This window comes from Jaculus jaculus, chromosome 21, assembly GCF_020740685.1.
Source record: "Jaculus jaculus isolate mJacJac1 chromosome 21, mJacJac1.mat.Y.cur, whole genome shotgun sequence".
In the NCBI taxonomy this organism is placed as follows: Eukaryota; Metazoa; Chordata; class Mammalia; order Rodentia; family Dipodidae; genus Jaculus; species Jaculus jaculus.
In genome coordinates this window covers 12,211,955-12,226,009 of record NC_059122.1, presented here as the reverse complement: position 1 = coordinate 12,226,009, position 14,055 = coordinate 12,211,955, and the positions used below count along the sequence as shown (strand labels likewise).

The 14,055-nt window shown below is 52.4% G+C and overlaps 1 protein-coding gene across 2 annotated transcripts; it reads right to left on the bottom strand.

Moving 5' to 3' along the window:
• Positions 1-356: 356 nt before the first annotated feature.
• On the bottom strand, positions 357-13,782 carry Dnajb1 (DnaJ heat shock protein family (Hsp40) member B1). 2 transcript variants are annotated; one of them, XM_045139154.1, is made up of 4 exons: positions 13,649-13,782; positions 9,682-9,766; positions 1,806-2,380; positions 357-1,627 (listed from the first exon to the last, which is right to left on the bottom strand). In XM_045139154.1, the coding sequence occupies exons 3-4, from the start codon at positions 2,289-2,291 to the stop codon at positions 1,397-1,399; spliced, it is 717 nt and encodes a 238-aa protein (XP_044995089.1). In that variant the 5' UTR covers positions 2,292-2,380; positions 9,682-9,766; positions 13,649-13,782; the 3' UTR covers positions 357-1,396. The 2 variants fall into 2 exon arrangements, with proteins under 2 accessions (XP_044995089.1, XP_004673028.1); XM_004672971.2 differs by lacking the exons at positions 9,682-9,766; positions 13,649-13,782 and adding an exon at positions 3,500-3,728.
• Positions 13,783-14,055: the final 273 nt, after the last annotated feature.

The following is a 14,055-nucleotide window of genomic DNA, read 5'->3' as shown; positions in this document are numbered from 1 at the left end:
AAAAAAAAAAAAAAAGAAAAGAAAAGAAAGAGGAAGGCTTCCAAGGCTGGCAGATCAAGCACGGGCAGGAAATGGGTCTTCTCTTCCAGGGCTGGGCAGGCTCAGGCGGGCATCCCAGCTCTGGTTTGGCCAAGCCTCCCTGGTACTAGCCAGGTGGAACTGAGGGTAAGCGGATCACACAGGAACCCTTAGCTGCTGTAACCAGCCAGGAGCCCTGGGAGAAGAATGAGGAGCTGAAGGCTGCCCCTGCCCCAACCTCACCCCGAACCTTCACCACAGGGGACGCCTCCTGCCTGCCCCGCCCTCCCCATCCCAGAACCAGCAGAGCCCTCAGACAGAGTCGCAGAACTGCTCCCTTTGAGGTTTAGCATCAGTTTTTAATGCTGTCACACTGCATAATGACAAGTCACACACTTTGGTCCGTGTCGGCAGTGGCAACTTACAATGAGTCTAAAGGTCTGAGCACCAGACTGGCCTCCAGAGAACAGACATCCGCTTCGTTCCCCCACTCCCAAGGTCTGCCTCGAGAACCGCGGCAGCGCTGCGCGGAGAGCAGCAGCTGCTGGACTGCTGGGCGCACACCCACTGTACAGGGTTTATAAAAACGCATTTACAGAAGTCCCAGCGCTCCTGTAATCAGAAGCTAAGACCCTTTTATCAAAAGGGATTGTATCTAGGGCTGTGCAAAATTCGGAAGGATCAGACCCTTCTGAGAGTCCAGAGTCCGTTACACACACATACAAAAAACGACTGGGGCTGAAGGAAGGCCCAGCTAAGCCAAAGGTTTGCGAGTGTGACTGAGCCGGCCACCTGCTTCCGCGCAGCTGGAGGTCCGGGGATCCTGCTTTGGTCGGGCCCAGAGCCTGGCTCCAGGACAGCGGGAAGCCCCACGCCCTGCCGCAGTGAGGTATTGCTGGTGCCGGCCGCAGTCCTAGGGAACTGGTCTCAGTTTGAGATGGTCAAAAGGAAAGACAGGGTTCTTCAGGGAGGAGCAAGGCGTGGGGGACAAATACGGAATGAAAGGACAGTCACACAGCAGAGCCTGACAAGCGCATGGGGTACGGTAGCCAGGACGGCAGGTAGATGCCACCTGTCAGCCAGAAACAAAGGGACAACGGAAAGGCGAGTCCAGCTGCAGGCGTGCCTGACGCCCCTGGGGAGGGGCTGGGGACAGGGTTAGCCCATCCCAGGAGGGCTGCGCGGTCCAGCAGGGCAGGGGCCAACACCCTTCCCTGCTGCGACCACGCCTGCCTACTGCTGGAAAAACCACTGAAGTCCAGTGCACGACTTTCAAAGACTGTATATATTCTGTGGAAAACAGCAGGACGAAAGCCCTCCCTGGGCCCTCCCGCCCTCTGGCCAGAGGTCCTCGCTCGGTCCTCGGGAGCGCGGGCGGCTATATGGGAAGAGCCTGCTCCAGGACTGTTTTGGACGACGGAGGGATCCGCTCGGGGAAGACCACTTCGAACTCGATGACGAGGTCCCCACGTTTCTCAGGTGTTTTGGGGAGAGGGAGGCCTTCTCCAGGCACTTTCCGCCGCATGCCAGGCCTGATGACATCCTTGAATACCACAGGGATGGTCCTGCCGTCCAGAGTGGGGACGTTCACTGTGCAGCCGCAGAGAGCCTGGCGAAACGAAGGCACAGCTTTCGGACCCCGGCCCGGGCTGCCTGGAGGCACCAGGTCTCCAAGATCCACCCGGGGCCAGCAGCACAACCAAGCCTGGGTCCGTCTTACCCACGGCCTCAAGGCTGCCATGAGCCCTCCCCCTCCCCCTCGGCGCCACCCACCGAGGGTCTCTTACCTCCCTCAGGCTGATCCTGGCAGGGAAGATGACATCAGAGCCGTCTCTCTTAAAGATGTTGTGCGGCTTGTCCTTTAGAACAAAGACGATGTCCGCGGGAATGTTGTTGGAGGTCTGGTCTCCTTCCTTGGGGAAGGTGATTTTGGTCCCTTCTTTCCAGCCCCGCTTCACTTCAATGGTCAGGATCTTGTCTTCGTTGCGAATGCTCTTTCCGTCCGGGTTCAGCCGCTTGTGGGAGATCTTCATCTTCTTGGTACAGCCGCTGTAGACCTCTTCCAGGGAGACCCGCAGGTCGTGGGTGACTGGGGGGTCCTGTTTCTTCCGGGTGGGCTCCTGGGCAGACCGCGAGCGTCCAAAGTTGGGGAAGCCGCCCATTCCCATGGGAAAAGCAGAGAACGGGTCATCTATGTCCATGCCTTCCTCGCCATTGCGTTGCCCAAAAAAGGTGTCAAAGGGATTCCTGCCGCCGAAGAACTCGGCGAACATGGCATGAGGGTCTCCGTGGAATGTGTAGCTGAAAGAGGTGCCGTTAGCGCCGCCGCTGCTCCCGCCACTGGGGCCACTGCCCTTCAGGCCTGGAAAGCAAAGTACAAGTCAGGAGATGGGCACGGGGCTCCACCCGCAGCCCCGAAATACAAACTGAAAATAAAATTCTTGCAGAAAATTCCATGGGGTTTTGAAATGATGGCCCAGTGGTTAAAGGCGTTAACCTAGGCTCGATCCCCCAACCAGCCCTCTAAAGCCAGACAGCCATTTGTTCCAGTGACAAGAGACTAGTCATGCAGACAAAAGAGGAAAAAACCCACAAGTGTTGTCATCTCCGAAGTCGGGAGGCTGAGGCAGGAGGAACTGGGGCTCCACTCAGCCCGGGCTGCACTGTGAAATGCCATCTTCAAACATCAAAAAAAAAAATTTTTTTTTTCTCTTTATTTCCTACATTTGTTTTTGGTTTTCTGAGGTAGGGTCTCGATCTAACTGAGGCTGACCTGGAATTCACTACCTACCTACCTACTGACTGCTATTTTCTACAGTTTTTATCTTTTTGTATTATATTTATTTTTTGAGACAGTCCTGCGTAGCCCGGGCTGGCCTGAAACTTGCTATACAGCTAAGCCCAGCTTTGCTTTACCAGGTCAACACCCTGGGAACCTTGTGGTGGGAGGGAAGAGGGAGGTGGCATTTTCCAGCTTGCTCTGGGAAAGAGGTTCGTGAATGAAGCGCCAGCTTTTGCTTTCCACCCCCAGTAGCAGCAGCAGGCAACCGGGTTCACCCTTGTACTCCATGACCAGGCACCGGAGGCCACAGAGGCTCAAGCTCCGCACGGCAGCCAGGCCCTTGCACTGCGTGACCGAACAACCCCCGCAACCCGGAGAGCTCGCTCGGTGCAGCCCCGCACAGGGCACTGCGCACCGTGCACGCACGCACGCACGCACGCTGCCCACGCCCCCGGCCATCGCAGCCGCCACCCTGGTGAGTCACGGCCTGGGCAGTGACCCCACGAGATTGGCACCCCGTCCGCCCTGCTAGAAGCTTCCAGGGCTCCTCCTCCTCCTCCTCCCATCGGGACGCCGTCAAGGCGGGGCGGGGCACGCGCGCGGCGCAGGGGTGGGTGGGGGAGGAGGCCCCGCGAGCCTCGGTTTCCCCTCCTGTCAAACGGCGGCGGGCGCTCTGGGCGCGCGGAGCCGCGCACGCACCTTCCTCCCCGTAGCGGTCGAAGATGTCGCGCTTGCGCGGGTCGCTGAGCACGTCGTAGGCCTCGGCGATCTCCTTGAACTTCTCCTCCGCGCCCGGCTCCTTGTTCTTGTCCGGGTGGTAGCGCAGCGCCTGGCGCCGGTAGGCCCGCTTGATCTCCTCGTCGGACGCGCCGCGGGCCAGGCCCAGCGTCTGGTAGTAGTCCTTGCCCATGGCCCCGCCGCCGCCCGCGGACCGCCGCCGCCGCCCCGTCCCGCACTCTATATACCCGGCCCGAGGAAGCTTCCAGAGCCCGCCAGCCCCCTCCAGAACCTTCCGCCCCGCCCAGCGCGCCGCTCCCGCCAATAGCTGCCGTTCGCACCGTGACGCGGGGCTTCCGGGGCGGGGCCGAGCCGCCAACGGCCTCCCGCGCGGGGCCCGCCCCTTCCCGCTGCAGCCTCGTCAACGCCTGCCGGGCGGCGCCCCGCCCACCTCGCGGGCTCAGCCAATCGTGAGACAATACTCCGGCGCGCCCCACCCCTTCCCGCTCCACGTCAACGCCTCCCCGCGAACTGACCAGCAGCGTCCCGCCCACCCCACCGGGCCAGCCAATCGTGAGCCAGAGTTTCAGCGCGCCCCGCCCCCTGCCTGGGAACCATAGGTTACAACGCCCGCCTGAACGTCTGCGCAGCGCGAGGCTCCGGGAGGGGGCGTGGTCACTCATGGCCCCGCCTCCGCAGAGGCTGTCCCGCCCCCTTCCGTCGGTGTTTGACATTTGACAGCTCTTGTCTGGCAGGATAGGGGCATCTTGCTGGAGGCAGAGGTAGGAGGGTTGCCGTGAGTTCGAGGCCAGCCTGGGATTACATAGCGAATTCCAGGTCAGCCTGGGCTAGAAGGAGTCTCTACCTCAAAAAAAAAAAAATAACAAAAGGGAAAATTAAGACTTAGGCACCAAAAACAAGTTGCTGGACAAACATTACGGTGTGATAGATCATAGATGCTAAAAATAAAATCAGTCTGAAGCCAGGCATGGTGGTTCATGACTTTGGTCCCAGCACCTGGGGAGGCTGAAGTAGGAGAAGTTAAAAGCCAGCCCCACGCCTTTAATCCTAGCACTTGAGAAGTATATGCAGGAGGATGGCTGTGAGTTCAAGGCCAGCCTGGGCTAGAGTGAGACCCTACCTCAAAAAATCATGCACACACACACAAAATCGGGCTGGGGAGATGGCTTAGCCGTTAAGACACTTGCCTGCAAAGCCAAAGGACCCAAATTCAATTCGCCAGGACCCATGTAAGCTAAATGCATAAGGCGGCGCATGCGTCTGGAGTTGGTTTGCAGTGGCTGGAGGCGCTGGAGTACCCATTCTCTCTCCAAATAAAAGTATGTTTTATAAACGCAAGCCTGGAGCTGAAGAGATGGTTTAGCGGTTAAGCACTTGCCTGTGAAGTCTAAGGACCCTAGTTCCAAGCTTGAACTCTTGACCCTCCTGTCTTAGCCTCACGACCACTGGGATCAGTGGCAGCAGAAAGTTGTTGTTGTTGTTGTTTTGTTTTTTCCAAGGTAGGGTCTCACTCTAGCTCAGGCTGACCTGGAAGTCACTATATAGCTTCAGGGTGGCCTCCAACTCATGACAATCCTCCTACCTCCGCCTCCCGGGTGCTGGGATTAAAGGTGTGCGCCACAACGCCCGGCTCATCAGCCTCATTTCACAGCTGGGGTAACTGAGGCTCCGAGAGGCCATTTGACTTGCCAAAGGTCACCCGTGGTGTAAACTGTGGAAACAGCAGTCTGGGTGCTGCTGGTGAGCTCAGCTTTGCCTTGTGACTCCGGTGATGACAAAGTTTAACTGAAAGAGCTGCACTATTATGCCGGGTATGGTGGCATACACCTTGAATCCAAACACTCGGGAGACAGAGGTAGGAGGATCGCTGTGAGATCGAGCTACCCTGAGAGTGCATAGTGAATTCTAGGTCAGCCTGAGCTAGAGAGAGATCCTACCTCGAAAAAACAAAACAGAAAAAAAAAAACACCAAAATTTAAAAAATAAACAACTGCACTATTGCTCCTGTCAACTTCACCTGCCCATCAAAAAAAGACCTTCAGGGCTGGAGAGATGGCTTAGCGGTTAAGGCGCTTGCCTGCAAAGGACCCAGGCTTGATTCCCCAGGACCCACGTTAGCCAGATGCACAAGGTGGCGCATGCGTCTGGAGTTCATTTGCAGCGGCTGTAGGCCCTGGCGCACTCATTCTCTCTCTCTCTCCCCCTCTTTCTCTGTCAAATAAGTAAATTAAATAAATCAATTTAAAAAAAAAAAGACCTTCAAAAGCTGGGCGTTGTGGGTTAAGAGCACTTGGGAGGCAGAGGTAGGAGGATCACCGTGAGTTCGAGGCCACCCTGAGACTATGTGGCAATTCCAGGTCAGCCTGAGCTAGAGCAAGACCCTACCTTGAACAACAAAACAAAAATAAATAAATAAATAAATAAATAAATAAATAAATTAACCCTCAACAGAAGCGTGATGGCTACAGTCCTACTCCTAGGGGCCATCTATGTTCAAACTACGCATGATCCAAGCTTGTGAGCCTAGAACTTGAAAGTGGCCGCAGGCCCTGACCTGCTCTCTCTCTCTCTTTCTCTTTCTCTCTCTCTCTCTCTCAAATAAATAAATAAATAAGATATTTAAAGAAAAGCAAACCAAAACAAAACACGTAGCCAACCAACAAAAAAAATTTATGCTTCCATGACAAGAAGGGACGTTTTTAAGCCAGGCATGGTGGCACACGCCTTTAATCCCAGCACTGGGGAGGCCGAGGTAGGAGGATAGCCATAAGTTCGAGGCCACCCTGAGACTGACTATATAGTGAATTCCAGGTCAGCCTGGGCTAGAGTGAGACTCTACCTGGGAAAACAAAACAAAAACAACAAAGGCTTTTTTTTTTTTTTCAATGTGCAAAGAGAGAGAATGGGTATGCTAGATCATACAGCCACTGGAAACAAATCCCAGATGCATGCCTTATGTGAATCTGGTTTACGTGGGCCCAGGGGAATCAAACCTGCGTCCTTTGTCTTTACAGGATGGTGCCTTAACCGCTAAGCCATCTCTCCAGTCCAAGAAGAGTTTGTTTTCATCGAGTCTTCAGGAGCGTTTGCCTGCAGCCAGCGTTTGAAACCCAAACACCCTTGAATGGGTGAACGGGTAAACAGACTGTGGCCCATCCGCACAATGGAATATTAGCCAGCCGTAAAAAGGGGAGCGGGGCGGACCCAGAACACAATGCCGGTGCCTGCCCATGTGTTATGTCGGCGAGCGAAGCCACGCTGAATGGGCCGTGCAAGCCCATTGTCTGTGACTTTCTAGAATCGGCACAAGTGAGCTGAACAGAGAGCCCGTCAGCAGTGACCGGGGCCTGGGGAGATGCTAAAAGTGGGACAGCTGGGGGATGTGTGGAATACGATGGAGGCGCTTTAAATCTTGATTTTGGGGGTGCTTACGTGTATTTGGCATTGTGCAAGGAATAAAAAAAAAAGGTGAATTTTACTGTGTGTCCATTATACCTTGATGAAATAGGAAAGGATTGGAAGGATGGAGTAGGGCCTGGGAATCTATCTGTTGGGCTCCTGACACAGCAGATAGTTGCTAACCTGCCCTTGCTTGTCTGGTTCCGTTCCCTTTCCCTCACCCTGCTGTGAGCCAGCCAGGTCACACGCCCCAAAACAAGGCGGGGCAGGTTCCAGAATGCCAGCATACAGCTGCCCCATGGGTGGGAGACACCAAAGGTGCTGTGAGGCCAGTACTATAAACACATGAGATCCTCACCCCAAACCCGAGGAGCGTGGGGCCTCTGGTCACCCTTCAGACCTCCCACATGAGCAGACCTATGCCACTTCCCCCTTGGAAATGGCTTAACAAAGGATCTTGTTACAATAGGCGCGGCAGACACTCGGTGAAGCCATCTCTCACCCTCAGTGGTGGGCACGCAGGGTGCCAGCCAAACCCAGCCAGCCCCACAGACATGCCCTGGCAGCGCCTGGAGCACCGTCATCAGGGGCCTGAACAAAGCACCAGTCTTCATTCTGAGGTGGATTTGATGTCTGCTGACAGCCTGCTTACTGGAAGCCAGATGAGGCCAGTAAGGGGTTCCCCCACGCCTGCAACAGTCATCCCCACTAGGAAACCAGGCTTGACCGCTCGCTCTGTCATCAATCACAGTTACTCCACAGGATGACGCATGAGGATCAGAAGTTTGAAGCCCGCCTAGGCCGCTTAGTGAGATCCCACTTCAAAATCCCAAACAAGGGGCCAGGCGCGGTGGCGCACGCCTTTCATCCCAGCACCCAGGAGGCAGAGGTAGGAGGACTGCAGCGAATTCGAGGCCACCCTGAGATGACATAGGCAATGCCAGGTCAGCCTGAGCTGAAGTGAGACCCCACCTTGAAAAAGAGAAATAAAAGAAAATAAAGTGGAAAGCTGGTCATGGTACCTTTAATCCCAGCACACCAGAGGCAGGGGTAAAAGGACTGCCTGGAGTTCAAGGCCACCCTGAGACCACATACTGAATTCCAGGTCAGCCTGGGCTAGGGTGAGACCCTACCTCAAAACACTAAAAAATTAAAAATAGAAATAAATAAATATATATATATATTCACACACACATATATACATATATACATACATCCATACTACGAGAGTAGAGAGATGGCTTAGCGGTTAAGGCTTGCCTGCGAAGCCTAAAGACCCAAGATTCCCCAGAACCCACGCTAGCCAGATGCACAAGGTGCCATATGCGTCTGGAGTTGTTTGCAGTGGCTGGAGGCCCTGGCGTACCCATTCTCTCTCTCCTTCTCAAATAAAAACATTTTAAAATAAATAAATAAATAAATAAATAAATACATGCATAAAATGGAGAAAGGCTGGAGAGAGAGAGAGAGATCAACAATTAAGTGAGCTTCCCGAATAAGCATGAGGGCCTGGAGTGGGCTTGGGTCTGATGTAAACAGCTGCTAGTGGCTTGGAGGGCCTGTGACCTCAGTCCTGCAGGGCGGCAGAGATCCCTGGATCTCCAAACCCAGCAAGCTTAGCAATCAGTGAACCACACAGGGCTGAAGATAGATGCAGCAGGGCACCCAGGGGTCTGCTCCCACCACCAAGGGTGGGCACCACATCGTATCATGCGTATCACACCATACCCTTTATACACACCCCAAGAAATGGAAATAAATAAATAAGATGGAGAGTGATTGAGGAAGATATCCAGCACAAAGGCCCACACGTATGAAAGCACACACACATACACACACGAATTAAAAAATTCCAAATAAATGGGGCGTGGTGACGCACACCTTTAATCCCAGCACTCAGGAGGCAGAGGTAGGAGGACTGTTGTGAGTCTGAGGCCACCCTGAGATTAAGTAGTGAATTCTAGGTCAGCCTGGGCTAGAGCACAAAACAAAAGAAGGGCTGGAAAGATGGCTTAGCGGTTAAGCACTTGCCTGTGAAGCCTAAGGACCCCGGTTCGAGGCTCGATTCCCCAGGATCCACGTTAGACAGATGCACAAGGGGGCGCACGCATCTGGAGTTCATTTGCAGTGGCGGAGGCTCTGGCATGCCCATTTTCTCTCTCTTTCTCTCTATCTGCCTCTTTCTCTCTCTGTCTGTCACTCTCAAATAAATAAAATAAACAAAAACAAAAACAAAACAACAAACAAAAAAAAGGCAGGTTATTGGCAGAACGGCAGGGAGAAAGACCCTGGGGGTGGGTACTGTGGGTCACGCACATGCCAAGAGAAAAGATTATTTATTTACTCATTAATTTTATTTTTGAGGTGGTGTCTCGCTCTAGCTCAGGCTGACCTGGAATTCACAATGTAGTCTCAGGCTGGCCTCGAATTTATAGTGATCATCCTACCTCTGCCTCCCGAGTGAGTGCTGGGATTAAAGGCGTGCGCCACCATGCCTGGCTTCAGAACTTGGCCTTTGAATCACAACTGTGAAGCACTTTACATTTATGTCTGTTTTGCCCAGCTAGCCCCAGTGAGAACAGTAACACATTTCTGAAGGTCATAATCTTGGTTTCCTTTACCCCAAGACAAGATTCCCCACAGGCTACTGCTTCAGAAGGTGCCAGAGTGGAATCTTGGATGACTAAGTTCCAGGCACTGAATCACCATGGCCCGCCCTGCTTCCCTGTGAGTAGGTGCTGTACCTTTCAGGAGGGTTCATCTTATTCCCCGATGCTAGGCCTCTGAGTCCCAAAGGTTCAACGGCTGATGAAGGCTCAAGGGCAGGATCTTAAAGGGAAATAGGAAGACAGGGTGAAGGGGTCTGTTTTTTTTAAATACATTTTTTAATTTATTTGTTTATTTATTTGATAGGGAGATAGGGAGGAAGAGAGAGAGAGAGAGAGGGAGGGAGGGAGAGAGAGTGGGGGAGAGGAGAGAGAGAATGGGTGCGCCAGGGCCTCCAGCCACTGCAAACGAATTCTAGACGTGTGCGCCCCCTTGTGCATCTGGCTTACGTGGGTCTTGGGGAATCAAACCGGGATCCTTTGCTTTTGCAGGCAAATGCCTTAACGGCTAAGCCATCTCTCCAGGCCCCTCCTCTTGTTTTTCCTTGTGGGGCTGGGGAATGAATCTCAGAACTTTGCACATGAAATTTTATTTGTGTATACACACACACACACACACACACACACACACACACACCAGGTATCTTGCCACTACAAATAAATGCCTGTCTGGCTTTATTATTATTATTATTACCATTACTATTTTTTTTCTGTTTTTTTGAGGTAGGGTTTCACTCTAGCCCAGGCTGACCTGGAATTCACTACTTAATCTCAGGGTGGCCTCCAACTCACGGCGAGTCTCCTACCTCTGCCTCCTGAGTGCTGGGATTAAAGGCGTGCGCCACCACAGTTGCCTCCCATTTTATTAAAAAAAAAAACTATATATATATATATATATGTATGTATGTATATATGTATATATGTATATATGTATATATATATATACATGTTTTTTGGTTTTCCAAAGTAGGATCTTGCTTCTAGCTCAGGCTGATCTGGAATTCATTATGTGTTGGGCTGGCATCATCATCATCATTTTTTTTTTGAGGTAAGGTTTCACTCCAGTCCCGGCTGACCTGGAACTCACTTTGTATTTCCAGGCTGTCCTCAAATTCACAGTGACCCTCTTACCTCTGAGATTTTTTTTTTTTTTGAGGCATAGTCTCCTTCTAGCCCAGACTGACCTGGAACTCTTGTCGATCTTCCTATCTCAACCTCCTGAATGCTAGGGTTATATATGTGAGCCACCATGTCCAGCTAGGTTATAACTTTTCTTTTTTCTTTTGGTTTTTCCAGGTAAGGTCTCACTCTAGCCCAGGCTGGCCTGGACTCCACTGAATAGTCTCAGGGTGGCCTGGAAGTTCTACCTCTGCTGGGATTCAAGGCGTGTGTCACCACATCTAGTAGGGACACAAGAATGCTTTTAGCTGCTGCAAACAAAATCCAGATACATGGGCCACTTTGTGCATCTGTTTTTTTTTTTTTTTTTTTTTTTTTTTTTTTTTAGGTAGGGTCTCACTCTGGCCCAGGCTGACCTGGAATTCACTATGTAGCTTCAGGATGGCCTCGAACTCATGGTGATTCTCCTACCTCTGTCTCCTGAGTGCTGGGATTAAAGACGTGTGCCACCATGCCGGGCTGTGCATCTGGGTTTTATGTGAGTACTGGGGAATTGAACTTGGGTTGTTAGGTTTTACTGGCGAGTGCCTTAACCACTAAGCAATCCATCTTTCTTTTTCTATCTAAAAAATTTTTTTTAAATAGTTTTTTTTTTATTTTATTTGAGAGTGACAGACACAGAGAGAAAGGCAGATACAGGGAGAGAGAGAGAGAGAATGGGCGCGCCAGGGCTTCCAGCCTCTGCAAGCGAACTCCAGATGCATGCGCCCCCTTGTGCATCTGGCTAACATGGGACCTGGGGAACCAAGCCTCGAACCGGGGTCCTTAGGCTTCACAGGCAAGCGCTTAACCGCTAAGCCATCTCTCCAGCCCTAAATTTTTTTTGTTTCTTTTCTTTGGTTTTTCGAGGTAGGGTCTCACTGTAGCCCAGGCTGACCTGAATTCACTCTGTAGTCTCAGGGTGGCCTTGAACTCACAGCAATCCTCCTACCTCTGCCTCCTGAGTGCTGGTATTAAAGGCATGTACCACCATGCCCGGCTTTTTAGTTTCTTTTAAAAGATTTTTTTTAAAGTTATTTTTATTTATTTGACAGAGAAAGAAGGAGAGAGACTGAGAGTGAGAATGGGCGCGCCAGGGCCTCCAGCCACTGCAAACGAACTCCAAACGCGTGCGCCCCCTTGTGCATCTGGCTAACATGGGTCCTGGAGAATCGAACCAGGATCCTTAGGCTTTGCAGGCAAACGCCTTAACCGCTAAGCCATCCCTCCAGCCCTAAAAGATTTATTTTTATTTATTTATTTGAGACAGAGAAAGGGATTTAGGAGAGAGAGAGAGAGAGAGAGGGAGAGAGAGAGGGGGAGGGAGAGAAAGAGAGAGAGAGAAAGAATATGGGCGCGCCAGGGCCTCCAGCCACTACAAATGAACTCCAGACACATGCTCCACCATGTATATCTGGCTTACCTGGGTCCTTTGGCTTTGCAGACAAGCACCTTAACTGCTAAAGCCATCTCTCCAGCCCCCCGCCCTTATTAAAGACTGGGTCTTAGGGAGCCCATGCTGGCCTCCAATGCACTTTAACTGAGGATGACATCGAACTTCTAATCTTCCTGTCTCCATCTTTCAAGTGCTGAGAATGATGGACCAACCCACCAACCGCCTTTTTTTTTTAGGTAGGGTCTCACTCTAGCCCAGGCTAACCTAGAATTCACTCTGTAGTCTCAGGGTGGCCTTGAACTCATGGCAATCCTCCTACCTCTGCCTCCCAAGTGCTGGGATTAAAGCCGTATGCCACCGCACCATGCTATATATTGACAGCCCGCTTAATGGCCTCGAGAACTACAAGGGGTCGGGAGTGACCATGGGTGACAACGAAGACACTGGTGGCCTGGCCTGTAAGGTCGAGCTGGGGGTGGGGGGGGGGAGGGGGGCATGGGGCTAGCACAGCGAAGAGCAAAGACGACCCCCTGAAGGGTTACTGATTCCTGGAAAACCGGAGGGAACTAGAGGGTTCATGACTGTCCCCAAGACTAGAAGGCCGTAGAAAAACATCAGAGGCAGCCATTCCCAGACTAGCTTGACAAGTCTCCTGATGGACGTACTTCCCTTAACTCAGAGGACCTTGAAGGAACAGAAACCATGTAGAGCATCTAGCTTGGACGATTCTTGCTGAAAAAAAAAAGCTTATTCTGAGGAAAGATCCAAAGAGCTACAAGTCCCTTATCTACTTCCCTTGGACCTGCACCTGGTCCAGTCTGTTTTTCTTAGGATCCTCCTTATAAGCTTGCACCCCAGCCTGGCCCAATGCTTCAACCTTCTCGCCCCTCCTCGTCCCTGTATTTCAATGGTCTCTCTGTCTCTTGAGATCAAGTCTGGTGTTTGACTTTTGCGTTCCTTCTTCACTTTCCTTACATGCCCCACCCCCAGCCCCCACCAAGAACGGGTGCAGAGTTGGGGGAATCCACGGAGCTTTAGGCAACTCTATTTTATTTTATTCTTAGTTTATTTTTATTTTTTGTCTTTTTCAAGAGGTACAGACTCACTTTTTAGCTCAGGCTGATTTGGAATTCACTATGGAGTCTCAGGGTGGCCTCAAACTCACAGCGATCCTCCTACCTCTGCCTCCCCAGGGCTGGGATTAAAGGCGTGCGCCACTACGCCCTGTTCCCATTTAATTTTACCTTTTATATATTTTAAAAAATATTTATTTAAAAATATATTCTATTTATTTGAGAGAGAAAGATGGAGAGAGAGAGAGAATGGGCGCGCCAGGGCCTCCAGCCACTGCAAAAGAAATCCATAATGCATGCGCCCCCTTGTGCAGCTGGCTTACGTGGCTCCTGGGGAGTCGAACCAGGGTCCTTAGGCTTCGCAGGCAAACGCCTTAACAGCTAAGTCATCTCTCTAGCCCTAGACCACTCCATTTTATTAAATTTTTTTTTTGTTGTTGTTTTCTCGAGGTAGGGTCTCGCTCTAGCCCAGGCTGACCTGGAATTCACTGTGTCGACTCGGGGTGGCCTCGAACTCATGGCGATCCTCCTGCCCTCTGCGTCCCGAGCGCTGGGATGAAAGGCGTGCACTTCCACGCCCGGCTTAGGCCACCCCATTTTCCTGTCCCTTCCTCCCATCATGACAGTACTGTAGCCGTGCGTGCGCGGCTGGCCAAGCCCGCTCACCCGGTCACTTAGGCTCCTTTCCCGGGCAGCTCCCCACGGCCATCCAGCCGGCGGCGCCGCCTGCCGGGCCACCGCGGCCTTCCCTGTCACTCAACCTGTTGCTCCGCCCCCTTCCCTCACGCCTTGCGTAACCGTCGCTTCGCTCTGTTTCCATAGAGACCCCGCAGGGGAGGAGCGCGCGGTCCGCCGAGGCTCTCTTTCGATTGGCGGCTGGCCAAG

Coding starts and splice junctions, on each gene's coding strand:
- Dnajb1 (XM_004672971.2), bottom strand. CDS start 3,710: ATGGGCAAGGACTACTACCAGACGCTGGGCCTGGCCCGCGGCGCGTCC. Junction 2,381..3,499: donor CGACCGCTACGGGGAGGAAG/GTGCGTGCGCGG, acceptor TTTGCTTTCCAG/GCCTGAAGGGCAGTGGCCCC. Junction 1,628..1,805: donor CCAGGATCAGCCTGAGGGAG/GTAAGAGACCCT, acceptor TCGTTTCGCCAG/GCTCTCTGCGGCTGCACAGT.